The sequence below is a fragment of the Stegostoma tigrinum genome, chromosome 2 (genome assembly GCF_030684315.1).
Source record: "Stegostoma tigrinum isolate sSteTig4 chromosome 2, sSteTig4.hap1, whole genome shotgun sequence".
In the NCBI taxonomy this organism is placed as follows: domain Eukaryota; kingdom Metazoa; phylum Chordata; class Chondrichthyes; order Orectolobiformes; family Stegostomatidae; genus Stegostoma; species Stegostoma tigrinum.
Window position 1 is genome coordinate 34194711 of NC_081355.1, and position 26490 is coordinate 34221200.

At 41.8% G+C, this 26490-nt stretch overlaps 1 protein-coding gene across 2 annotated transcripts in view; it reads right to left on the reverse strand.

The window, feature by feature from the left end:
* The window catches only part of LOC125464018 (N-acetyllactosaminide beta-1,6-N-acetylglucosaminyl-transferase-like), a 31715-nt gene extending 17672 nt beyond the window's left edge, over positions 1-14043 (reverse strand). For both annotated transcript variants that reach the window (XM_048555964.2, XM_048555954.2), the window contains exon 1: positions 12904-14043. In XM_048555964.2, the coding sequence (XP_048411921.1) occupies positions 12904-13867 (964 nt within the window). In that variant the 5' untranslated portion in view covers positions 13868-14043. The remainder of the gene's footprint in view (positions 1-12903) is intronic.
* Between the last annotated feature and the right edge of the window lie 12447 nt (positions 14044-26490).

Consider the following 26490-nt stretch of genomic DNA (forward strand, 5'->3'; position numbering starts at 1 on the left):
AGGCATATAAATAACAGACAGAACAGAACACCAATGCTTCACTGGAGGTGCACTGATGATGTTACCCAGCAGGTTGACGAAACGTCTGCAATAGAACACACCAGCTCGTCGAGCAAGTCTACAACCTCACCCACAACCCAAGCTGCAAATCTTCTCAAAAGCCTTAGAAGGGAATCTGCAATTGGATCAAAGTGCTCTACACCAACATAATTAGTGCAGTCTCAACCAACTGGTGAGAATCAGAAAACCTCCCATCAGGTCTGGAGTCAGGCAGAGCTACCCACTCGCTCCTGCCCAGTTTGTGCGTTGCATAGAGCCTTTTGCTAAGTCCATCAGGAACGATACGAGCCCGGGAGGAGTGATTATTCCAGGCTGCAGAAGCCTGCAGGTCAAAGCGTCCCTGTACACGGATGGCATCAGCATTTTCTGCTCAGATCCTCAGTCAGTGCGCAGATTCATGAGCATCTGTGACTAATTCAAAACGGCCTTGGGAGCCAGGGTAAATCAAGGCAAGAGCAAGGCTATGTTCTTTGGGAACAGGGCCAACTGATTTTTTTTTAATCCCCCTTCACCATGAGGACATGTATTATGGATGTGTTGTCTCAGTGGAGGGGTATAAGTAACAGGCAGAACCGAACACCAATGTTTCAGCGGAGGCACACTGACAATGTTAGCTAGCGGGCGACAAAATGTCTGCAATCAAACACACCAGCTCGGTGAGCAAGTCTACCTGATGGTCCTGGGATGTGCACCAAAACTTAGGAGGAGCACATCACCTCAGTGAGTCAGCAATTGGACAAATGGGAGCATTGAGCTTATGGGAAGGATGCACCTAACACGGTTTTCATCCAGACGGCCACCTTTGTGTGCAGCTGCATAAAGCCGTGCACAATCCCTCATTATGCAAACACCTCATGTCATTATGAGGTTCTACCCGTCCCAGTTGTTCTGAAGGATGGGTCTGGCCTGGTTGCTGTGGAATGCCCAAGTAGTTAGACCACTGCAAATTTTTCCACAAAGGACAGGTGATATGAAAAGTAAAAACACAAGTCTATCAGGCAATGGTCAGCACGTAACATCTGAAATTCTGTGGGAAAGGAGTGGGTGGGATCCTGTCAGGAGATTTCCTGAGCAGACTGTCAAAGTCATTTGGCAAAGTGCCTCATCGCCAGAACTTTCCAACACGCACCAAGACATGGCTTGGCTGGTGGTGAGAAGGTGTTAAATCCTTCATGCACACTTGGGTCTCTCTGCATCACTGCACACTGTTCCTAAACCAGCTGGGTTGGGAAAAAAGACTTATACATCTCCTTCTGGAACGTGCCTTTGCAAAGAAGATCTGCACAAGATGTAGTTGTTTCTACAGGCTCTCCCGAGCAGCTCTGCGATGCAGGACTCTGTGCTCTATATTCCATTCCCCAGAACACACAAGAGGGTGGCATGGAGGCTCAGTGGTTAGCACTGTTGCCTCACAGCACTGGGGACCCAGGTTTGACTGCACCCTCGGGTGACTGTGTGGAGTTTGCACAATTCTCCCCGTGTCTGCGTGGGTTTCTTCTGGGTGCTCCGGTTTCCTCCCACAGTCCAAAGATGTGCAGGTAAGGTGGATCGGTCATGCTAAATTGCCCCAAGCGTTCAGGGATGTATAGATTAGGTGGGTTTATAGGGTAATGGGTCTGGGTGGGATGTTCTGAGGGTCGGTGTGGACTTGTTGGGCCAAAGGGTCTGTTTCCGCACCATAGGGATTCTATGACAAACAGACATCAACTGTATCTGGAGGACCATCAACTTTTGTGAAAGACACCCTTCCGTCTGTACAAAACTTGTGGTCATCCAATGTAAAGAGACAACCAAGTGCTGCACACTTGGCACACTCCAAGGTGAGCAACGTACTAGAGCTTGGTGCAGCTGCTACCAAGACATTGTGGGAAGACGACCACCATCTAGAGATCTTTCTGCCAAAGTATAACGAGGGTTCATTCAGTTATCAGACTTTTTGGTGCCTCAACAATAAAGAGTTTCTTGCATAAGTCAGAAATGCCTTTTTTTCTGCAACTCTAGAGAAACTGAGAAATGTCAAAATTTCATTTCTTTCTCTCAATACAAAATACAGATATGACTTAGAACCTATGTACTTATAGATGTTTTTTGTGAATAAAGTATTTCAAAATAATAAAGATAAAGGAATCAGCTGGTTAGGTAAGGTCGGATGAGTATTTATATTATTTTATCACTTAGTTTGTAAGATCTTTCTACTGGATTTAAAGTTATGATGTGGAGGTACCAACGTTGAACTGGGATGGACAAAGTCAGAAGTCACATGACACCAGGTTACAGTCCAACAGGTTTATTTGAAAACACAGGTGCCCCTGATGAAGGGGCTGCGCTCTGAAAACTTGTGATTTCAAATAAACCTGTTGGACGATAACCTGGTATCATGTGACTTCTGACTGGGTTTGCGGTTGGTAAAGGCAGCAGTACAGAGATTCACAGAAGGGCCCTGGAGCAATTAACTGCAGTTGATTTTGAGGAAAGTCTACAGGTTTATTTAGAGGGGCAAGTCAAATAAGAACTTAAGGCTATGGTGCGCTCCTCCTGCTCTGTGACAGAAGCATAGTTCTAATGTTCAGTACCAGATGTGTAAAAGGAAACATCTTCAGCCACAGCTGGAGTAATGACAGAGAACATCAAGTGGCAAGGCTGAGAGCTTTATAGCTAGCACCTACAGAGAGGTGCTCATTCCACAGGGAGGGAATGGGTTAAAAAAATGAAGTCCTAAAAGCAGAATATGGGGAGTTAGGAAGCAAGTTAAAAGTAGGATCTTGAAACGTGAATATCTCAGAATTGCTACAGAGTAGAAATAGGGTGATAGCAGATGAATGTGTAGCTGGAGCTATGGTGCAAGGGGCAGGGTTTCAGATATCTGGGGTTGGGACCAGTTCTGGGGATGTAAGCCAACACATACTGGACAGGTTGCACCTGGGCAGGACAGGAACTGTTGTCCTAGGATTAGTATTTGCTAGTGTAGTTGGGGACAGTTCCATCTAAAATATCAGTGTTGGGAGCTGCATGGGGAGACAGAATAGAGGGAAACGAAGGTAGAAACAAAAGACACAATTAGAGATAAGAAATGTGCAAGGCAAACAATTCAAGGACAAGAATTAAAACAAGTCAACAGTGTAAAGTAATGCTAATGGATTTGTCAACATTAAAAAGACAAGCCTTGAAGCCTTGTATTTTTAAAGCACAGAGCATTCACAAAAAGAAAAATGGATGAATAAGCCACACACGGACACAAACCAGTATGATATATTTGGGATTACTGGAGACATGGTTGCAGGATGACCAGGGATAGGACCTGAATGTCCAGGAGTTTATCTAGACAAAAAAAGTAGTTAAAAAAGGGGGTTGGGTAACATTGCTGGTTAAAGAGGAAGATTACACAATAGTGAAGGAGGACATTAGGTCCTATAAAGAGGAACCCGCATGGGTAGAGCTGAGAAACATGAAGGAGCAGAAAATGATAGTGTAGGTTGTAATAAAGACCAGCAAATTGTAATGGCATTGTTGGGGAAAGCGTTAAACATGAATTAGTAATAAAAGCAATAAAGGTTCAGCTATGATCGTGGGCAACTTTGATCTGCATGTAGATTAGGCAAATCAAGTCAGTAGCAATACAACAGAGGACTGATTCCTGGAATTTGTATGAGATGTTTTCTCAACCAATACATGAAGGAACCACCTTGACAACAGACCATCCTGAAATAGGTATTGTGCATAGAATAGAATAAAATAATTGACAATTAGCCATACAATACCCCTTGGGGGGAAGAATGGCTATAATATGATAAAGGAAACTACAATGGTATGAGGCGTGAGCTAACAATGATTAATTAAGTAAGTTAAAGGGGCAATGGTAGATAGGTGGTTGAAAAGCATGGGGCAACTGCTACAATTATTCATTCTTGTCTGGCAATAAACTAAAAATGGAAAAAGGTGGGGTGACCACGATAAATAAGAGAAATTGGGATTAGTATTGGATCCAAAGAAGGGATAATCAAATTGGCCAAAGTCTTACCAAGGACAAGAATGTCAGAGCAACCACATTTCTATTGGATGACCATGCAGGCTTGAGGGGCCAAATGACTAACTCCTATTGCTACTTCCTAACGGCTTATGGTCTAAAGAAATTGCAGATCTGTTTTGTGAGTAGTTCGATTTCAGCTCGGTTGGGTGGGATGCTCTTTGAGGAATCGATGTGGACATGATGGGCTGAATGGCCTGCTTCCACACTGTAGGAATTCTATGATTCACTAAGTCTGGACACAGTTTTTAAAATGAATTGGGTTGGTATCCTAAACAAAAAAATTTAAAAAAGGAAACAATTACCAGAAATTCTCAGTGGTTTCAAAGCACAGAGTAAAATCAAATGTTCCTCTTGAAAATAAATTAAATATTCAAAAAAAGAGAAAACACTAGGCTAACGCTAACTGAATTTGAGAAAATTGAGATGCGAAAAATCCAAAAAGTGATTTATCAAGTCAGCTTTGACAAAAATTGAAATCAAAGGTACAAAAACCAAATTAAATGTCATTGCCCAGAATCACACAGAAAGATTTGATTTCTGAGGCTGTAGAAATGCTCACCGAGCCAGTGGGTTTGGTTGCAACATTGTCACCATGCTAGGTAACATTGTCAGTGCACCTCAGGTGAAGCAGTGTTCCATCCCACTTATTATTTATATGCCTCAGTTAGTTGGGGTGTTTGGTACCACTTCCGGTTCTGTTTCTCAGTGGTTTGTACACAGTGTCTAATTCAATGTGTTTGTCAATGGAGTTCCGGTCAGAATACCAGGCCTCCAGGAATTCCCCGGCATGTCTGTTTGACTTTTGCGATTAAGGCTGTATTGTCCCAGTTGCATTTGTGTCCCTCATTGTCTGTGTGTAACGACACAAGGGAGAATTGGTCATGTCTCTTGATGGCTAGTTGGTGTTTGTGCATCCATAGAGTCAGTTTTCTTCCGGTTTGGCCTATGTAGTGTTTCTCAGTCCTTGCATGGTATTTTGTATATTACATCAGTTTTGCTGGTTTTGGGTATTGGATTCTTTACACTCGTCAGTAGCCGTCATAGGGTGGTTGTTGGTTTGTGGACTACCCTGATACCTAGGGGTCTGAGTAATCTCTGAAATGTCCTTCATATACAGTAGGGTGATTAGAGAGTCTGGTCATGTGTCTTCCTGCTGTCGTCGTCTATCTCAGAGGTAATGGCACAGCAAGCAGGACAGAACACCAATGCTTCGCCTGAGGTGCACTAACAATGTCACCCTGCTAGGTAGCCAAAGTGTTTGCAACAAAACCCTTTAATTCAGCAAGGAAGTCTGTAACTTCATCCACAACCCGAGCTACAAATCTTCAAAAACCTTAAGGTCTGATTTTGGGTTTCAGAAATTTTATGACAATATTTTACTAGTCTGTAAAATTTGTCCAGGGCTCATGAATGAGAAAGGATGGCAACTAGTATGTGTAAAGTTGAATGAGAGGTGATGGAGGCTGGAAGATGGTGACAGGAGGAGCATGGCAGCAAGTGAGAGGTGGAGAAACATGTTATTGTGCAGATCAATGGAATGTCAATTGGTATTAATTCATATTTTACTGATGCATTTCAGCTGGGGTTTGTTGTTTTATTAAAAAAAATTGAATTTGACAGATAGATCAAGTGGAGAGTAAAGATTTCTCAGATCTTTGAGATCAGATCAAAAGTCAAGAACGTGTGACATGGTGTTGAGATACTATAGAAGGTATGACAGCAGCCAGTTCAAGTGGATAAATTATTTAGAAAAAAAGATTTAAATAAACATATATTTGGGATTATTGGAGACATGTTGCAGGGTGACTCGGGATAGGAGCCGAATATCCAGGTGTATTCAGTTTTTACAAAAGGACAGTTATTTAAAATTGACTGGTTCGAAGGATGGCAAATATTGCAAGAAACAATAGAGTTCAATCATATGCATTTATATTTATGATTTAGAAAGTCATAATGGATGGACACTAAATGGAACAAGGAAATAAGTGCTGTCCTAATGGGTAGAGACAAGCAGTGTAGAAAGTATTAAAAATAAAGGCAGCAAATTCAGAACCACATCTTTTACATCAACTCCTCTAATCCTAATTAAATAGCTCACACGGAAGATTGCATTGGAATTGGAGTCCCCCTTCTATTCCATGAATATGTCAATATGGGATTAAACCTAAATTTATCTTTACTTTTGGACAGACACCTCTGACAAGTCGCAATTTGAGCAGTCTTATCTACTGAAAATTGTCTAATGCACTAATTGAGGCTTTAAATTGATATTTAAATATGACAGTATTGCCATATGATTCGAGACATCAGAATCTTCCAAACTACAACTTTAAAATCATTTATGTTGAATACATTTTCACAAAAAGACCAAGTGTGTGCATATTCTTGATTCACAATGGTGAAATGTGCTTTAAAAATAGAAAACAAGACAGTGAATATTTAAGATAATAAAATGTGAGGCTGGATGAACACAGCAGGCCAAGCAGCATCTCAGGAGCACAAAAGCTGACGTTTCAGGCCTAGACCCTTCATCAGAGAGGATTATCTTGGAATTCTCCAGCATCTGCAGTTCACATTATCAGTGAATATTTAAAGTAGATTCACCCAAACAGTTGGAACTAGCCAGGCAGATCAGGCTTCAATAGATATGATCAACAAGGGACAGAAGTTATAGCAGCAAAAAAGTCTAGAAATGAAGGAGAGTATTTCTGAGGTTTCAGGGAGCAGCCAAGGGGGGTGATTAGATTGGGAGAGTGGGCAGCACAGAAAGACCTGGTGCAATATTAACTACTATGAGAAGAAACTGGAGAGCAGATCTAGTAGTCAAACACCCGAATTTCGGACAAGGTGATACCCAGTCATTAGACCAACGTACAAAAGTATCACAACAAATTGATTTAAATTTCATGAAAAATTTGTCTTACATCAGTTAGGTTTAAGAATGCAGAATGTAGAGGGGTAGTACTATTAGGGATTCTGAAAATATGTAATAGATCATCAGGATTATAAGGATATGTTGTTATTATCTTAGTACCAGCACATACTAACAGAACCCCACACGAAACATGACAATTGTAAATCCAACACCAGATAGAATGGTTAGGATAGGGAAGCTCAGGCAATTATTACATGATTATTTCTTACCATGGTCACTCTTGGAATAACAGATGACATTTTGAGATTGACAGCCAGTAACAATTAGAGGGGCATACACAGGGCCAATCAAAAGCTGAGAAGAATCACTCAGGATTACAAAGTTTATTCAGTTATAAGGACAGTTATAGTATAAAAGATTATAAAGAATTAAGAATAAAAGAAAGCTAGAAAACAAAGTATAGAGAAAGGAGATGTATAATTGTAAGTAATTGTCAGATCATTTGATAATACCAATTCTGCCAAAATATATTGAATGTTTCCAGTTAATGGCCCTCAGTGGCCACATAAACGACCAGGGAAGTTCAACCTGGGGTTACGAGATCAGAAATATGCCATGATGGCAATAGATGTACAAGAGAAGGCTGTTTTTTCTTTGAAAAAAAAAGGGTCTTGAATCACCTCAGGTAATCTGGATATGTGACTGATGTAAATTTCTGCATCCAGATTGAAGACTCCTTTACAACAAGCAACCTCCATCTACTTAGAAAGACAGTGGAAGTAATAAGTTTTTCCACAGACCGCACTCCTGGTAAAAATGGGCCAGTTAGCAATGTCAAGAGCCACACAGATAGTTCATTACAAAAGGTACATAGTAACTTCAAAAGAACTTGAGCTGAAACGGGGAAGTGAAAAAGTGGCAAGAGATGAGTTAACTCAGCAATGGTATTAGCTGCTCAAGAATGAATGGTGATTTTTTGAGTAAGGAACCACAACAGTTTCTGGAGATAGTCCGCTCTTCATGATTTGTGTGGCTATCAGAGGAATTTAGTTCAGGATTCCTCTCAATATCTTTCAGATGGCCAATCTTCTGCAACAGGGGCAGTTCTCAAATGTATGATGGCTTGATTGGGTGTTGGCAAAGCCCAAATGGGGAAATGAAAAGGGAGAAAAAAAAAGCAAGGTTCAGAAGCATTTCAAGTATAAGCTGCTAAAACTACTTAAGTCCAGGCCCGTTCCATGAGTCACTGGGCCTGAAATATTAACTAACTTCTCTCCACAGATGCTGCCAGACGTGCTAAGCTTTTCCAGCAAATTCTGTTTTTGTTTAAAACCAGTATACTATCACTGTCTGAGATAACATGGTGTGAAGCTGGATGAACACAGCAGGCCAAGCAGCATCAGAGGACCAGGAAAGTTTGACTTTTCGGGTTGAGACCCTTCTCCAGAAAAAGGGTCTCGACCCGAAAAGGTTCATCCAGCTTCACACCATGTTATCTCAGATTCTCCGGCATCGACAGTTCCTACTATCTCTCCACTATCACTGTCTGGCTGGCACAACAGAAGTTAAGTTATTACATGAATGTAGCCAGCACTTTATATGGAATAACTAATGCTTTAGTGATTCAGGTATGGTGAATTATGGTTAGGTAGTATAACAGGTTGTGTGTAGAACCAGGTCATTGGTTAACTGCACCAGCTCCGGAATACTTAGAAATGGTTTATCCACAACTCTCAGTGGAATGGTGTCCTTGTACTTGCTCGCACGAAGGAACTTGAGTATTGTTTGATTAGAGTATGGAAGGAAGAGAACGCTTCTTGCTTCACTGTTTAGAAGAAAAGCAGTATGGCTGCAGATAATCTTAACTAGTTAATCAACCAACCCCTTCACTGACTGACCAGGCTCACACCATTTTCTAAAAAAAATCCAGTTTCCTCCCACAGTCCAAAGATGTGCAGGCTAGGTAGATCGGCCATGCTTAATTGCCCGCAGTGTTCAGGGGTGTGTGGGTTGTAGGGGGATGGGTCTGGGTGGGATGCTTCAAGGGGCAGTGTGGACTTGTTGGGCCGAAGGGCCTGTTTCCACACTGTAGGGAATCTAATCAAACTCTTAAAATAGATATGGACAGACATATGAAATTATACATAAAAATTAAAAAACCTCACATCCCTAGACAGTGTTGTCAAATAAACAGACTTAAAAGGTGCAAGGTTCCTTGAAAAGTGGACTCACACGTAGGGTGAAGAAAACATTTGGCATGCTTGCCTGCATTGGTCCATGCATTGAGTTTCAGAGTTGAGACATCATGTTGTGTCAGTACAGGCCATTGGTGAAGCCACTTTTGGAATACTGCATCCAAATCTAGTCTCTCTATTATAGGAAATATGTTGTTAAACTTCAAAAGGTTCGGAAAAGATTTACAAGGGGATGTTGCTGGAATTGGAGTATTTGAGTTAATGGGTAGAGGCCGAATAGGCTGGGGCTTTTTTTCTCCACCCACCTCTCCCCCCGCCTCGAGCAGAGGATGAGGGGTGATCTTATAAAAAGGTTTATAAAATCATAAGAGGCATGGACTGGGTGTGTTGTCAAAGTCTGTTTCCCAGGGTAGGGGGGTCCAAAGCTAGAGGGCATAGCTTTAAGGTCAGAAGGGAAAGATTGAAAAGGGACCAGAGGGGCAACTTCTTCACACAGACTGTGCTGCGTGCATGGAATGATCTGCCAAAGTAAACTGACAGAGGCAGGTACAATTACAACATTTAAAAGGCATCTGGGTTGGTGCATGAATAGGAAGAGTTTAGAGGGATATGGACCAAATGCTGGCAAATTGGACCAAATCAGCTCAGGACATCTGGTAGGTGGACTGAAGGATCTGTTTCCGTGCGCTGCAACTATGACTCAATCACACTTATCTCATCCAATCTTTCACACTCCTTCTCTACCAGAGGTTTGCATTGCTCCCATTTTTGACAGGGCATTTCCAACGTATTCAATAAAAAACCATTTCCACATCTTCCACCTCTATGATAAATTTCTTCATACCTAAAACTTGCCTCGGTTATTCTCTTAATAATAAAATGTGAGGCTGGATGAACACAGCAGGCCAAGCAGCATCTCAGGAGCACAAAAGCTGACGTTTCGGGCCTAGACCCTTCATCAGAGAGGGGGATGGGGGGAGGGAACTGGAATAAATAGGGAGAGAGGGGGAGGCGGACCGAAGATGGAGAGTAAAGAAGATAGGTGGAGAGGGTGTAGGTGGGGAGGTAGGGAGGGGATAGGTCAGTCCAGGGAAGACGGACAGGTCAAGGAGGTGGGATGAGGTTAGTAGGTAGCTGGGGGTGCGGCTTGGGGTGGGAGGAAGGGATGGGTGAGAGGAGGAACCGGTTAGGGAGGCAGAGACAGGTTGGACTGGTTTTGGGATGCAGTGGGTGGGGGGGGAAGAGCTGGGCTGGTTGTGTGGTGCAGTGGGGGGGGAGGGGATGAACTGGGCTGGTTTAGGGATGCAGTGGGGGAAGGGGAGATTTTGAAACTGGTGAAGTCCACATTGATACCATATGGCTGCAGGGTTCCCAGGCGGAATATGAGTTGCTGTTCCTGCAACCTTCGGGTGGCATCCCAAAACCAGTCCAACCTGTCTCTGCCTCCCTAACCGGTTCTTCCTCTCACCCATCCCTTCCTCCCACCCCAAGCCGCACCCCCAGCTACCTACTAACCTCATCCCACCTCCTTGACCTGTCCGTCTTCCCTGGACTGACCTATCCCCTCCCTACGTCCCCACCTACACCCTCTCCACCTATCTTCTTTACTCTCCATCTTCGGTCCACCTCCCCCTCTCTCCCTATTTATTCCAGTTCCCTCCCCCCATCCCCCTCTCTGATGAAGGGTCTAGGCCCGAAACGTCAGCTTTTGTGCTCCTGAGATGCTGCTTGGCCTGCTGTGTTCATCCAGCCTCACATTTTATTATCTTGGAATCTCCAGCATCTGCAGTTCCCATTATCTCGGTTATTCTCTTGATATTTTTATTAAAAAACTTTTTATATTGCTCATATTTTAATTTTTGTCTTTGCTTTCCTAACCTCCTTTTTCAAAATTTCACTTGACTCTTATTACTCTCAGAATCAGACTCAAGCTTCTTTTCTTACAGGTAGATAGATTTTTGGTCAACAAGGGAGTAAATATTTTTGCAGGTGATATGGAGCAGGCAGGAAAAGTGGACAGAAGGCCAGAATCAGATTAGCCAAGATCTTATTGAATGACAAAAATGGTTTGAAGATTAAATAGTTTACTCATGATCCTATTTCTTACGATTTTATGACAAAGCCTATGTACAAAGATTAGTTATGATCTGGAAATGCACTTCCAGAGTGTGGTGAAGAGAGATCAATCCAAGACTCAGGAGTGCTCTAATTACCTGTAGAGAGACAATTTTCAGGACTATGGTAAAGGGTGCGGAAGCAAGATTAGCTACAATCAGCATGGACACCATAGGCTGAAAGACCTGCTTCTATGCTGTAACCATTCCATGTTACTCCCAAACACTAACAGGTCAAAGTGATCCATCAAGGTAAGTGGCCTCCTTCAATACTGCAAGCATTTATGGCACCACCAGACTGCCCATTTCAGCTCAAGTGGGCAGAATGAAAAAGTGAGTTTGGAACATAATACTTTATTTATAGAAAATCTACGCAAGACAAATAGGAAAGGAGCCCATGCATGTTAATAATTGTTAATTGGTTTTTACTTTCAGATTTCTGCTGGGTTCTACTGAGCCCATACCCCAAAACACTAATCTGGGTTCTAGATTACTATCCAGAAACATTATCACTATGCTACTGACTTTTCAGAATTACGAAAGATGCCAGCAGAATCATTTACCTTTGAATCATTGCTCTGGAATTAGAGGATCTTTTTTAAAAAGATCAATCATTCAGAATATACCCAGTAGCTGGCAAGTAAATCCAATTACTAACTTGCAAATTTAACCTTACAAAGAAGGTCTTGTGTAACAGCACCCACTACATTTGACTTTTCAGTTAAAAAGAAAACAATGAGCTCATTGCCAAAATTTTGTTCACCCACTCACTTTCTGAAATATTGTGAACGAAAAGGATGTTTGTTTGAAACAGAATTCTTATTTCCAAACGGTGGCTTCAGTATCAGGCAACGTCAGAAACAGAGTAAAGTGTTATTTAAGTTGTCGAATATGCATCATGTATAACCATACACTATAATGACAGTGTGCTCTTCCTCCTCTTCCCACCCCACTCCCATCAGCCATCCTATGGTCTTTTGGGAGGAATAAGATCCAAATTTTGCACACTAGATTCATGCTCACTCAAACCAAAAATGAAACTGTATGGTCCCATTTTGCACTGCACCTCTGAGCAAGCAACAGATGAAACAAAGAATGAATTTTGTGCATTTATACAGGAACTTAAAGTTATGGAAGTATAAAGAAAAAAGTACTTTACAGCCTTTGAAATACAGTTTGAAGCATTGTGTTATATACAGGAAACACATTAGTCAACATATACACAACAAAACCTCAACAACTATGATAATGTTCTGTAGGTTAAATTGGTAGGAGTGATAAATATTCCCAGAGGCACCAGGAAGAACTCTCTCCGCTCTTTGAAAGTTTCAAGGTCAGATCTGAATCTCACCTCCCACCCATCCACCAAAAAGGAGGAGTTCATGGACAGTACAGCACCCTCTTAATAGTGCACTGAACTCAAATGTTTACAATCTTTAGAGTGGGACTTAAATCCACAGCCTTTTGACTGGGAGGCCACAGGGCTATCGGGAACCACAATGAGATGAGATTCCATTTCATCAGCGTGGCTTATAATTGGAGATCCCTGCTCTACCAAGCGTTAAACGAGTAATCCAGGGTACAATCCCATTACCATGCAATGAATATGGAAAATGCAGATATTGCACGTACCTGGTATTCTATTTAGTGTTACCCAGAAGTGTTCATCAGGACTGTAAGTATCTTTAGACCAGTCTAATAAATCCAAAGCTCGTTTGTCCTTTAAAAGAAATTCGACGAATTCGGCTGTTAAAGCATAATAGGCAGACCCAAAGTAAATAGTGATGTTGTGCGGAGGTGGGGATTTCTGCTTTTTGGTTCTGACTACATAGGACTGACTAGCTGACAACACCTGCTTGTATACAAACTTCGTGCGGACTTTGGCGTGGTTTGGAGGCAAAACGCCAGGGGTGATGTTCCTGCCTTTAAATGCTTTGAGATGTCGAATGATCTCCAGGTTGGTTTTGAGAGGATAGTCTTGACCACAGAGGTTGAGCACGTACTTCCAGTTAGTCCTGAGACGCTGGAGATCCGTCAGGCACCTAATATCCGCTTCCAACCGGGACATCCCTCCGTAGATAATGGGCTCCATTCTGGTGGCGAGGAAGACATTGCTGAAACAGCTCTGTAAGCGCTGCAGATTTAACTGGAACTGTGCGGGGGACTTCTCATCCACGTGGATACAGTAGAGATTGTGAGGTCGGTAGATTGCCTTGAAGAGGCTCTCGAAGGTCTCGAACTCTTTGTGCACGGTCATGACAAAAGCCAGGGGGAAGTTGATCTCCTCGGCCGTCAGCGGGATCTGGGAATAGTGAAGCAGCCCTTCCAGGTTGTTACAGTAGTCCTCAGTCTCCGCAGCGTCTGAGGACCGGGGTGCTGCCGAGGACTGCTCCTTCCAAAGAAAAACTTTCTCCCCCTTGAAGAAAGGTTCACAGACAGACTCCCAGTTGGAAAGCTCTCTCTGTGAGAGTCTACCACGCCGCTTCGATTTATCCGATCTCCACCGGAATTGAATCTGGTTAAACCAGTAAAAACTCAAGACCATGAACAACAGCATCGTCAGGAAACCGATCTGGAGCATCCGCGTCATCTGCATTCCTGAGGGTCCCTCTTTCTTTCAGTTATTACCTAGTCAACCCGAATGAGCAACGGAAGGCGAAGGCACCTCTTCCGCGCTTCCGTTCTTTCTGCATTTGGACCGACCTGGCTCTGAAGGAGAAGCCTTGGTAAACCACGCTGGTCCCTCCCAATGAGGCAGCACTAACACCGTGTGTGTGTATGTGCGCGCAATGTGAATAAAGCACTGCTCTTCATTCAGACAGTTTAACACTTTCCACTCGGGAACAATTCACTGGCGTTACCCTTTAACCCGCTCGTCCCAAACAAAGTGGCTGATCGAGTTTCTAACATCAGAGTGTGCTGGAAGAAATGGGATCTTGACCATATTTGTTTAGTGACGGTTTGCTACTTTTAAGGTCAGAAATGACCCACTGATATCTGATATAAACACCAGCGGCGAACTGGTTAATTTGTGTTTCACATATTCCAGGCAAAACATCAGCTCGGTTCCCGAACAGGTGGCTTATCTTCTGAGGGACAAAGAGCAGTAAGAAAATAATGCTGATGTGATTGAGAATGGACTCAAAATTATTGCTGATGTGATTTAGGAGTAAGTGACATTAGCTGTTTTATAGACTAATAACCAGTTCAAATTTGAAAACATAGTAATTACAGGTCAGAACAAACACCCAAATTGAGAATCGTGGAAAAAAAACTCTAGTTTTCCATCTACCGACTCCTTGTAGTCACATGACTTAATGAAGTTGTAAATTAATCTAATTAATAATAAAGCAGGGAGTATTGGAGGTTTCATGCAGCCTGGTGGTAGTGCTCCAATCTCTAGGCCCCGAGACTCGGGTTCAAGTTCAACATTCGCTAGTGTGTAATAAAGGCTCTGAACAGGTCGATAAGGAGAAAATATAAAGTACATAGAAAGCAACTGCTCACGGTTTTCTTTCTAGAAATGTCGTGCTTGTCGTAGTTCAGATTACTCATGTTCTACACACAGAACGTTGGATTTACTTTCAAAACTACCTCGTTTGTATTGGAATGAATCAATATTATCTGCTTCCACCATTTTTCCCCTAATGAATTTGCTCCAGAAGCTACTCACTAAATAATTGAAATATTGTTTTTGCAGCATAGTTTTGAATTTTCACCCACTTTTTCCGATTCAGCAGTTCTGCGTAAGATAAAATAGCCCAGGAGCATAAATAGAAAGAGTAGGCTGTTCGGCCTATCGTGCCTACGTTTCCGTCTGCCTCGATCATGCATTGCATCTTCTACCTGGAAGCCATTTTCTCCCTTTGAGGCAGGGTTTAAACGGGACTGGCAGGAGGGTCGGTACCCAAGAGGGAACTCATATCGAAAGGAAGCGTAACCAGTAAATAAAAGCAGAAGTGCAAGTAAAAACAAAAGGCAGATGAGGAAATTACAGGTATAAAATAGGAACAAAATGGAAAATGATGTTGCAAGACTGAATTAAAGGTACTTTATTTGTATTCATTCACAAAAAGATATATGATTTGAAGTCACAAAATTGAGGCAACTGAATTTGATTTAATTGCTGTTACAGAGACAAGTCTGGGAACTGAATATCCAAGGTTATTCTACATTTGACAGGGATAGAGACAGAGGGAAAGGACAATCCATTAGTAAGAGAGGAACTATAAAGAATTAAGATGTAGAATCTGAGATAACAAGGTGTAGAGCTGGATGGACACAGCAGGCCAAGCAGCATCATCGGAGCAAGAAGGCTGACGTTTCGGGCCTACACCCTTCTTCAGAAATGGGGGGAGGGGAAGGAGGTTCAGAAATTAATAGGGAGAGGGGGAAGGCAGAAAGAAGATGGATAAAGGAGAAGATAGGTGGAGAGGAGACAGCCCGGTCAAAGAGATGGAGATGGAGCCAATAAAGGGGAGTGTAGGTCAGTCCAGGGAGGACAGACAGTTCAAGGGGGCAGGATGAGTTTAGTAGGTAGGAGATAGGGGTGGGGCTTGAGATGAGAGGAGGGGATAGGTGTAAGGACAGGTTCAGGAGGTAGGGGCAATTTGGGCTGGTTTTAGGATGTGATTGGGGGGGAGGGGACAGTTTGAAGCTTGTGAAGTCCACATTGATACCATTGGGCTGCAGGGTTCCCAAGTGGAATATGAGTTGCTGTTCCTGCAACTTTTGGTTAGCATTGTTGTGGCACTGCAGGAGGCCCAGGATGGACATGTTGTCTGCGGAATGGGAGGGGAAGTTGAGATGGTTCGCAACTGGGAGGTGCAATTATTTAGTGTGAACTGAGTATAGGTGTTCTGCAAAGCAGTCCCCAAGCCTCTGCTTGGTTTCCCCGATGTAGAGGAGGCCACAACGGGAACAGCGGAGGCAGTATACCACATTAGCAGATGTGCAGGTGAACATCTATTTGATGTGGAAAGTCTTCTTGGGGCTTGGGATGGGGGTGAGGGGGGAGGTGTAGGGGCAGGTGTAGCACTCCTGTTCCTATGATGCTGCTTGACCTGCTGTGTTCATCCAGCTCTACATCTTGTTATCTCAGATTCTCCAGCATCTGCAGTTCCTGCTATCTCTGAGATGTAGAAGCAGTCTTAATAGTGCTACAAAACAGTAGGGGGGAATCAAATATTATTGGGAATTAATGGAAATGGCCTATAAGAATGCCAAATAAAGGTAAACCTGAGGATTAGGAGCAATTTAGGACTCAGTAATGGAAGGTCAAGAAACTGATAAGTGAAGGGAAAGCAGAATATGAATGTTTGCAAGGGAAATAAGGTGGACTGTAAAAGCTACATGTGAAAGGAAAATAAGGACAGCAAGGATAAATGTGGGTCCTTTACAGAAAACAGAAAAATTTACAGTGAGGGAAATATGAGAAAAACAAAAGTTACTTTGTATCTGCCTTCACAGAAGATGGGACAGAAAATCCTCCATAAATACCAGATGACCAAATGACCTGTGTAACTGGAAAGTGAAAAGAAAATAAAATTGTTAAAGAGGTGTTACTTGAAAAATTTAGCTAGATTGAGTTAAGAGTTGGTAAATCTTCTGCACCAAATGAATTTTATCCCAAAGTGCTGAAAGAAGTAACAACAGAGATAATGGATGCTTGGTGATTATCTTTTGTAATTCTGTGGTTTCTCACAAGGCCCTGAAGGCTGGAAGATAGCAAAAGTAAACCCACTATTCAAGACAGGAGGGAGCATGGAAAATTGTAGACTTTTTAGCTTGATGCCCTGTAAGGAAAATGTAAGAATGTGTGTAAATATGAAAAACATAATAATGTAATATTTGGAGAAGAATAGTTAAAAGAGACAGAGATGACATAATTAAGGAAAGGGAAATCATGCTTGACTAATCTGCTGGAGTTTTTTTTGAGGATGTTACTTGTAGAATAGACAAAGAAGAACCTGTGACTGTGGTGTATTTGGATCTTCAGAAGGCTTCTATCTCCATGCAGATGGTTAGTAAATAAAATTAGAGCTCATTAGATTGGGAGGAATATCTTTGCATAGATTGCAAATACTAGAAAATAGAGAGTAGGAAAAACAAATTATTCTCAGGATAACTGGTTGAAACTAATGAGGTAAAAGGATCAGTGCTAGATTCACGACTGTTCATAGTTTATGTAAGTGATTTGGTTGTGGGAACCAATTTAATATTTCCAAATTTGCTGATGTCACCAAACTAGGTAGGAATGTAAGTTATGACGAGAGTGCAAGTAGACTTCGAGAAGATTTGGACAGGTTAGTGAATGGTCTAGAATATGGCAGATGGAATATGATGTAAATGAACATAAAGTTATTCAGTTTAGTAATAAAAATAGAGAGGTAGAATACTTCTTAAATGGTGAGCAATTTAAAAGTGTGGGTATCCAAAGTGGTCTGGCATCCCTGTTCATGTGTCACCAAAAATATAGTATTTTGGTGAGGCAAGCAGTTACAGAGGCAAGCTAAGCTTTGGTATTCATTTCAAGGAATTTGATTACAGAGTGAGGATGTCATGCTGCATTTGTAAAATATGTTGGTGAGAACCCAGTTGTAGTGTTGTGTACAATTTCTGTTTCCTTATCTAAGGAAGAATTTTTTTGCCTCAGAGGGAGTGCAGTAGATGTTTGCCAGATTAATCCCTGATTTGTTTTATGAGGAGAGTTTGAGGAGACTGGATCTGTAATCTCTAGCAACGCAAAGAATGAAAGGTGATCTCATTAAAACTTACAAAATTCTTACAGGGTATGTCAAGGTGGATACAGATAAGATGTTTCTCCTTTGTTGGTGAGTCTAGAATCAGGAAAAAATTCAGAGTCTAAAGAAAAGTAGAGTTAGTGGTTTAGATCAGTGACCTCCTTAACAGTATTTCCAGCATTTTGTGCTTTTATTTAAGATTTCCAACATCCACAATCTGTTGCCTTTGTATTCTGGTTTATGTTATCCTGTCTTTTCTGAATCCTAAAAGTAGAAATAATTTCACCACTTATCTACCATATTTCAATGAAAATGTACCCAATATGAGTGAGCCTTCTGTGTAATCCAGTTCCTCTTCCCTCTCAATCATTCTGGTTGCTTGTTTCCATATCCTTTCAAAAGTTGTAATTGCTCTCTTCACTATGATAACTTCAATTATACATTATATTCCAAGTGCATTCATAACAATGGTTCAAATTGGTAGGATTACCTCACAATTTTGAAGTTCTATGCCAGTGAGAAAGCTAATCATAGTCGATGGCATGCAGGGAATGTCAAACAAAAACATTCTAGGCTGTAGTCAAGCTCTAGGTCCCGAGGTAAAGCAGCTGCTATCCAGTTAATTTACTATGCCACATCCTTTAAAAAAGAGGGAATGAGGGTACTGTCACTGGCTGTCCAGCCAGGGATAAGATCTATACTCACTGCTGTTAAATAACACCCATGTGTTCACTTCCAACCATTTGGCTCCTATTAACCATATACAACTGCACCATGAGCACAACAATCATGCATGCATCGCTCCCCCAGTTGCTCACCCACAATACTGGTCTTCTGTTTACATTTTGCTTGTCAATCTGATGTGGAATACATCTCAATTGCAGCTGGCCAGATCACTGCAGAGTGATTGGCATCGTGGCAGTGTGGGTTCAACTCCTGCACCAGCTGAACTTACCGTGAAGGAGGCCTTCTGAACTTCTTCCCTTGCCTGAAGGATGGTGACCCCCAGGTTAAATGCCTAATGAGAGAGCAATCCTATGATTGTCTGGGGCTATGGCCACTTTACCTTATTTTTAACGTATCAGTGTATAATGTATTATGCATTGATTGGTGGGAATTGCAAAGTTAGAGATTTTCCAGGAGGATGCCTGTTTAGGGGAGGCCATCATGATGGAGGAACTATGTTTTTAAAGAAGGAACAATAAGGGGTGGGAATGGGCATGGAGCTGGTGTTGCTGTTGCTGCTGGTAATGAACTGCTGCACATTATATATTGTGCCCATTTGTTTTAACGTAAGGAAGCACCAGAAATGAGGCAGAAGCACTTGGGAACATGAAGCAAAAGTCAGAGATGTCCAATTTAAACCCATGGGATGAGCTCCTGAAGTCCACAACTCCGTTCTGGAGTTCATCCCATGGCTATGTTGTCAGCCTCAGCATTGTAGCCAAGTCTGTTAGCAGCAGGCACATGTTGTGTTTTAGCTACCAAAGTATTATGTCCTTTGTTTAGAGTTTTCAGCTCTACTAATATTTTAAGTTTTTGTTGTGGATACAAAAAAAATACAAGAGGTTATAAATATTGAAGGCGATGTGATTTCTGATTAGTGTCTGAGGCAGCAGGTCTAGAATTAGGTTAGGATGATAGTAATCAGTCAGATCTCCACTAATAAATGCAATTATAAACTACAATTAATGGTTCACACGGAATATTTTCATTCTGCTCACTATTATTCGCATTGGGAGCTATAACAAATTTCTGTCTGTAATCGACATCTGAAAGATTTTTTAAAAATGAACAACTTAATAGGGAATATTCAGCTCATTTTTGTTCCATCCTGTCACTGCAAACATCCCAGGCATTATGCAGGATTTCACTGACCAATATTTTACTAATCAAAAATGATAGGACTGTCTTTATTATTCCTGTGGATCTGATGACCTCTGTCAGTTCCACTCTGAAAAACATCCATTGAAAGTATTTTATCTTGGATAATCGTTTTGCATGAATGATTTTTTGTCACTTGCAGTCTACAATGAACAACACAGTAAAATAGTGAAAAGCTTCAACTGTTAGCACAACCCAGTGCCATTTTGAATAGTTTTTAAAATAAAAATAAATAATAATATATAGCTGAAAAGAAGTTTATCTTCATTCCACAGCCTCTGTCATGAACCCTGAGCTGGCTGACCAAAAACACCTGCACCGCCACCCCTCCCCTGCCTGTACCAGACACACCAATGTCAGAGTTGCCACTCTTCAGGAGCCATCTCTTCATCGTTGGGCCCACTTTGCCAACAGGCCACCCATGCTGGGTCCTGTGCTGGACCCACTCTTACTCCACATCTAGGAGCCCCTAGTTCCTATTTTGCCACTGCTTTGCTGATAACCAAGAGTGCCAAGCTCTGGGACTACCATATCAAGAGCTGCTGTCAGTAGTTTCTGGATGTGAGTTTGCTCGCTGAGCTGGAAGGTTAGTTTTCAGATGTTTCGTCACCATTCTAGGTAACATCATCAGTGAGCCTCCGATGAAGTGCTGGTGTTATGTCCCGCTTTCTATTTATCTGTTTAGGTTTATCCTCATTGTTTATCCACATTGATGCCATTGGGCTGCAGGGTTCCCAAGTGGAATATGAGTTGCTGTTCCTGCAACCTCGTTCCTTTTATGACATGTCCATCCTGGGCCTCCTGCAGTGCCACAATGATGCCACCCGTAGGTTGCAGGAACAGCAACTCATATTCCACTTGAGAACCCTGCAGCCCAATGGTATCAATGTGGATTTCACCAGCTTCAAAATCCCCCCTCCCCCCACTGCATCCCAAAACCAGCCCAGCTCGTCCCCGCCTCCCTAATCTGTTCTTTCTCTCACCTATCCCCTCCTCCCACCTCAAGCTGCACCCCCATCTCCTGCCTACTAACCTCATCCCGCCCCCTTGACCTGTCCATCCTCCCCGGGCTGACCTATCCCTTCCCTACCTCCCCACCCATACTCTCCTCTCCACCTATCTTCGGTCCGCCTCCCCCACTCTCCCTATTTATTTCAGAATCCTCTCCCCATTCCCCTTTTCTGATGAAGGGTCTAGGCCCGAAACGTCAGCTTTTGTGCTCCTAAGATGCTGTTTGGCCTGCTGTGTTCATCCAGCTCCACACTTTGTTATCTCGAATTCTCCAGCATCTGCAGTTCCCTTTATCTCGGATCACAGTGTCTGAACATGTTGTCTGTGGTTGTTAACCACTGGATTCAATCGGATCTCCAGCTATGAGTTTCAGTGATCAATTTTAGTGACATATATTCAGCAGAATATTTCTTCTATCACTAGCAAACTTCCTTGGCTTTGTTTGTCATGCAGTGTGTTTATAGTTACAACTATAACTAGCTTGGCAGGGAAAGTTTCAAACTAATTAGCGGAAAAGGATTGAGTTTGGGAAAATGCGATAATTGAATAGAGAGCACGAGGCAAGATGACATTGTAGCAAGAAGAGAAATGATGAGGAAGGGACCGTTAGACCATGGGACATAAGAACAGAAGGAGGCCATTCAGCCCAATGTGTCTGCTCCATCATTCAATGAGATCATGGATTGATCTGAGAAACCTCAACTCCATTTTCCTGCTTTTTTCCAAATAACTCTTGATTCTCTTATGAATTAAAATATATATATAAAATGACAGAGCTAAGGACTCTATCTGAAGGTCTGTCACATTCATAACAAAACAGATGATGTAAATAAATATGTATTTATCTGATAGCCATTTACAGAGACATACCTGCAAGAAAACAAAGACTGGGGATCTGAATATTCGAGGGTTTGTGATGTCAGAAGGGTGGGTTTAATTCCCAGACTGACTGAGATTACCATGAAAGTCCCGTCTTCTCAGCATCATTGCATGCCTAATGCATGCTAACCCTCCAGTTAAACTCACTACCAATTATCTCTCTCTGTCTAAAGAAAGAGTTGCCCTATAGTCATCTGCAACTATAGCAACTTTACCTTTACTTTTCGGTGGAGTACATAAATAGCATACTGGAAATAATCGTGAATTGGCAGAGGGAAAATAGGTAGGAACTTTAAAAAATTACATTCACCAGGGAAAGGTACTGAGGAAATTATTATAACTAAAAGCCGACAAGTCCCCTGATCCTAAAAGACTTCAAGATAGAGTCCTAAATAGTGGCTGCTGAAATAGTAGTTGTGTGTTTTTTAATTCTCCAAAGTTGTCTAGATTCTGCAAAGGTTACATCAGATTGGAAAGTGTGAATGTAACTCCTCTATTCAAGAAATGGGGAAAAGACAGAAAGCAGGACACAACAAGTCAGTTAGTTTATCAGAGATGACAAGGTGTAGTGCTGGATGAACACAGCAGGCCAAGCAGCATCAGAGGAGCAGGAAAGCTGAAGAAGGGTCTAGGTCCGAAATGTCAGCTTTCCTGCTCCTCTGATGCTGCTTGGCCCGCTGTGTTCATCCAGCTCTACACCTTGTTATCTCAGATTCTGCAGCATCTGCAGTTCCTACTATCTCTGAAACAGTTAGTTTATCATCTGTCATGGAGAAAATGTTGGTTTCTTTTCATAAGAAAGATATAGTGGGGCACAAGAAAATCTAGTAGCAATTGTGCAGGGTCAACATTGTGAAAGGGAAGTCATGTTTGACTAACTTTTCAGTTTTTTTTGAGTAAGTAACAATAATGTGAATTAAGGCAAATCTACAGAAGTGCTGTACTTAAGATTTCGAAAGGATATTTGATAAGGTGCTGCATCACATGTTATTATGCAAAATAATACTTCTTGGTGTTAAGGGTAATATGATAGTGGAGATAAAGGATTAGTTAGTTAACAGAAAACAGTAGGCATAAATGGGATATTTTCAGTTTAGCAAGATGTGGAGAGTAGTGGGCCACAAGGTTTGGTGCTGTGGTCTCAACTATTTATAACTTTTCTGATTTTGTCTTTACAGTGTAAATGGTAAAAATAACCTAATTTGCAGCAGTCATCTTAACTACTTGTTTGTGTTCAACTTTTACAAGTTTTTTTAACTGAAAGTTCATAATTCTGCTTAAAATTAGGGATTACCCTTTGAGAAGACAGATGAAAATTGTTTCTCTAAGGTTTGGGCAACATTGAAACTCTTGTCTCAGGAGATGGCGGGCGCGAAATCATTGAATGGGTGTAGGTGTCAAGGCTGTGGGGGAAGGCAGAGGTATTTGTGGAAGCAGGGAAGCCCAAGGTAAATATGAGCGTACCTATTTTCCTAATCTACCCCTACTTTCATGATGTCAGTAAGTATCTTGAAAGCTGTCAATCTCTGTCTTGAACCTATTCAATGACTGAGCTTCCACAGCTCTCCTGACTAGAGAGCTAGAGAGATTCACAATTTTGAGTGAATAAATTAGTAAATAGATTATCCCTTATTCTGAGGATGTGACCCTGGTTTTCCCAACCGCCCCCCCCACCCCCCCACAACTCCATTCCCTGTTTTCCCCCAGACAGCGGCAGCATCTTTTCCACATTTACCCTCTGGGTCATAATAAGATGGTACGCTATTGGAATATGCATCACATGAACACAGAATAAGCACCTGAGTAACTTTTTTGCCTTCTTTTCCTGTCTTCTCTGTCAACCAGCACGTGAATAACATATTCCAATTTATGCTGTCTCATGTGAGACTTCAAATCAATATAATGACTGGTAAGTCATTCATTCAGTCAGTCTCCTCAGTAGAAATGTGGTAAGTGTGCTGCAGAAGTGCTGAAGAAATGGGTTGAATACATCCAAGGTAAAAAGGAGCCTCACAGATTGGTACAGTTCACACTAAGTCCTCTTGACCCATTAAGCGTCTTCAACTTCTTGCAAGTATTACCTAAATAGTCCTACATTCATGCTTTTTCCTTAGAGCCCTGCAATTGCTGTATTTTTAAATATTTGTAATTTCCTTTCAAATCTAATTATTCTGCTTCCTTTCAGGTCAGAAACTGCTTTTCTTCCTCATGCCATTCCTCATTATTTTTCTATTTATCTTAAGTTCGTGTCTTCTGCTGACTGACCCTTAGGTCACCGGAAACAGCATTATCTGTCAAAATCCTTAATGAATATAAACAGCTTTCTTAAGTTGAAACTGTAAATATTACAGAATATAAATGTATGCTACAATCAGATGGTGAAGGAACTCCAAATATGGAACAGGTTCCTCTTGTAGGAGCCAATATACGTTTGCTTATAAGATAACACGGCGTGAAGCTGGATGGACACAGTGGGCCAAACAGCGTCAGAGGAGCAGAAATTCTGAAGAAGGGTCCCAACCCGAAATGTCAAGCTTTCCTGCGCCTCTGATGTTGCTTGGCCCACTGTGTTCATCCAGCTTCAGATTCTCCAGCATCGGCAGTTCCTACTACGTTTGCTTGTGCTGTGATTGATTTCTAGGATAGCTTGCATAATTGAAGGACAAGCTAATGGATAATTTATTTATTCGAATTATGTTTGCTTTCATTCATCCTAATTACACTGATTATAATGTCAGGGAAAATATTCCATATCTAAATTCTCTATTCTGTGGCTTTCCACAAATGTTTGATTTCATCATCCATCAGTTAAATGAAGTTGCATGAGCCATACTCGATTCTCCAGAGACTATGGTGTGTAGTACCATGACCAACCATGCAGAAATTCATTTGGTTTACTAATATGGATAAGTTGTTTCTTATGTTGGTCTTATTTCTATCCCATTGTGTCAAATAGTTGTAATTTAAGATGAATCTGATCTTAGTTTATCATTGCGAATTGGGATTTGTATTTAGAATCCAGAATTGCATGCAGTATTCCAAAAGTGGCCTAATCAATGCCCTGAACAGCTGTAACGTACCAATCCCAATTCCTAGTCTCAATGCACTGACCATTGCAACTTCCTCTGGCAGTTCATTTCATGCACAACACACACTCTGTGTAAAACGTTTGCCCCTCATATCCTTCTTAAATAATTCTCCTGTTACCTTAAAAATATGCCCTTTTGTTTTGAAACACCACCTTAGGGAAGAGACCTTTGCTAATATCTTATCTACGCCCGTCATGATTTTTATAAATCTCTATAAGGTCACCCCTTAATCTCCTATGCTCCAATGAAATAAATCCTAGCCTATTTGTCTAACTCTCACCCTCCATTCCCAGCAACATTCTGGTAAATCTTTTCTGAATCCTCTCCAGTTTAAGAATATCCTCCTTGAATGTGCTGCACAAAATAAGGGTACATATTATGAGTAATGTATTAGCATGGACAGGAATTTGGCTAACTAAGAGGAAACAGACTTGTGTTAAATAGGTCATTCGTGTTTGAAAATTGTAAGTTCTGGAATGTCGCAAAGATCAGAGCTGGGGCCTCTATTATTTACAGTCCGTATTAAGCATAGATGATGGAACATAATGAATTATCGTCTTATTTTATGCCTCTGTAAATACAGGTGAGAAATCTAGTTGTGAGGAGAAGACAGAGCAGAATTTTATTAGTACTATGGATACAAGAATGGAGACAGGATGGAGAGTGCTGGTAAAATAGTATGGCCTGCAACAGTTCAGCTTCCTCATCCTCCATTTATTAAATTCATGAGATGCCCACATGGGACTGATCAGTGACAGATACGTTGATGACAGGCAGTTAATTTAGTTCATCAAACAGAAAATTCTGAGTTATTTTCCAACTATTTTCCAATTTTATGAATGGTGTATAGGATGTCTGGGGACTTAGCGCCTGAAATTAATTAAGATCTGAGTGGCATTTGGGTTATGGGGAAACTGATGACCTGATTGTGAAGCTGAATGCAATTTGTGTCATCAAGAAGAGACGCTGTGAAGTTTGAGGCCTGTGCAGAAAGTGGGGCCAAAGCAAAGTATTGATCATAGAAAGGTATGCTTCAAGTTCACAGGAGTACAGCTTCCAGTGACAAGGTTCAAGACAGTCTGATCACTGGAGGTTTCACTTTGCAATTAGGTAATGCTTTCATTTTGACTCCTCAAGACAGAGGTGAGGATGCAGCCACTTCGACTGCAGCAGTATTCACTAATTTTTTTTAGGGAGAGAAATGAACCATCCTTCCCTGGCCTGACCTTCATGTGTCCCCAGACCTATTTGGCCTTAAGGTGGCAGTGACTCAATGGTTAGCATGCTGCTTCACAGTGCCAGGGACTCGTGTTCGATTCCACCTTCGGGCGATGACTGTGTGGAATTTGCACATTCTACGCATGTCTGCATGGGTTTCCTCCAAGGGCTTCGATTTCCTTGCGCGATCCAAGTATAGACAAGTTAGGTGGATTGGCCGCACTAAATTGCCTATAGTTTCCAGGGATGTGCAAGCTAGTTGGATTAGCCCTGGGAAATGTAGGGCTATGGGGATAGGGTAGGGGAGTGGGTCAGTTTATTTCAGAAGAGTGGTCTATTTATTTCAGAATCCCCTTTCCCTCCCCTATTTCTGAAGAAGGGTCCAGACCTGAAAC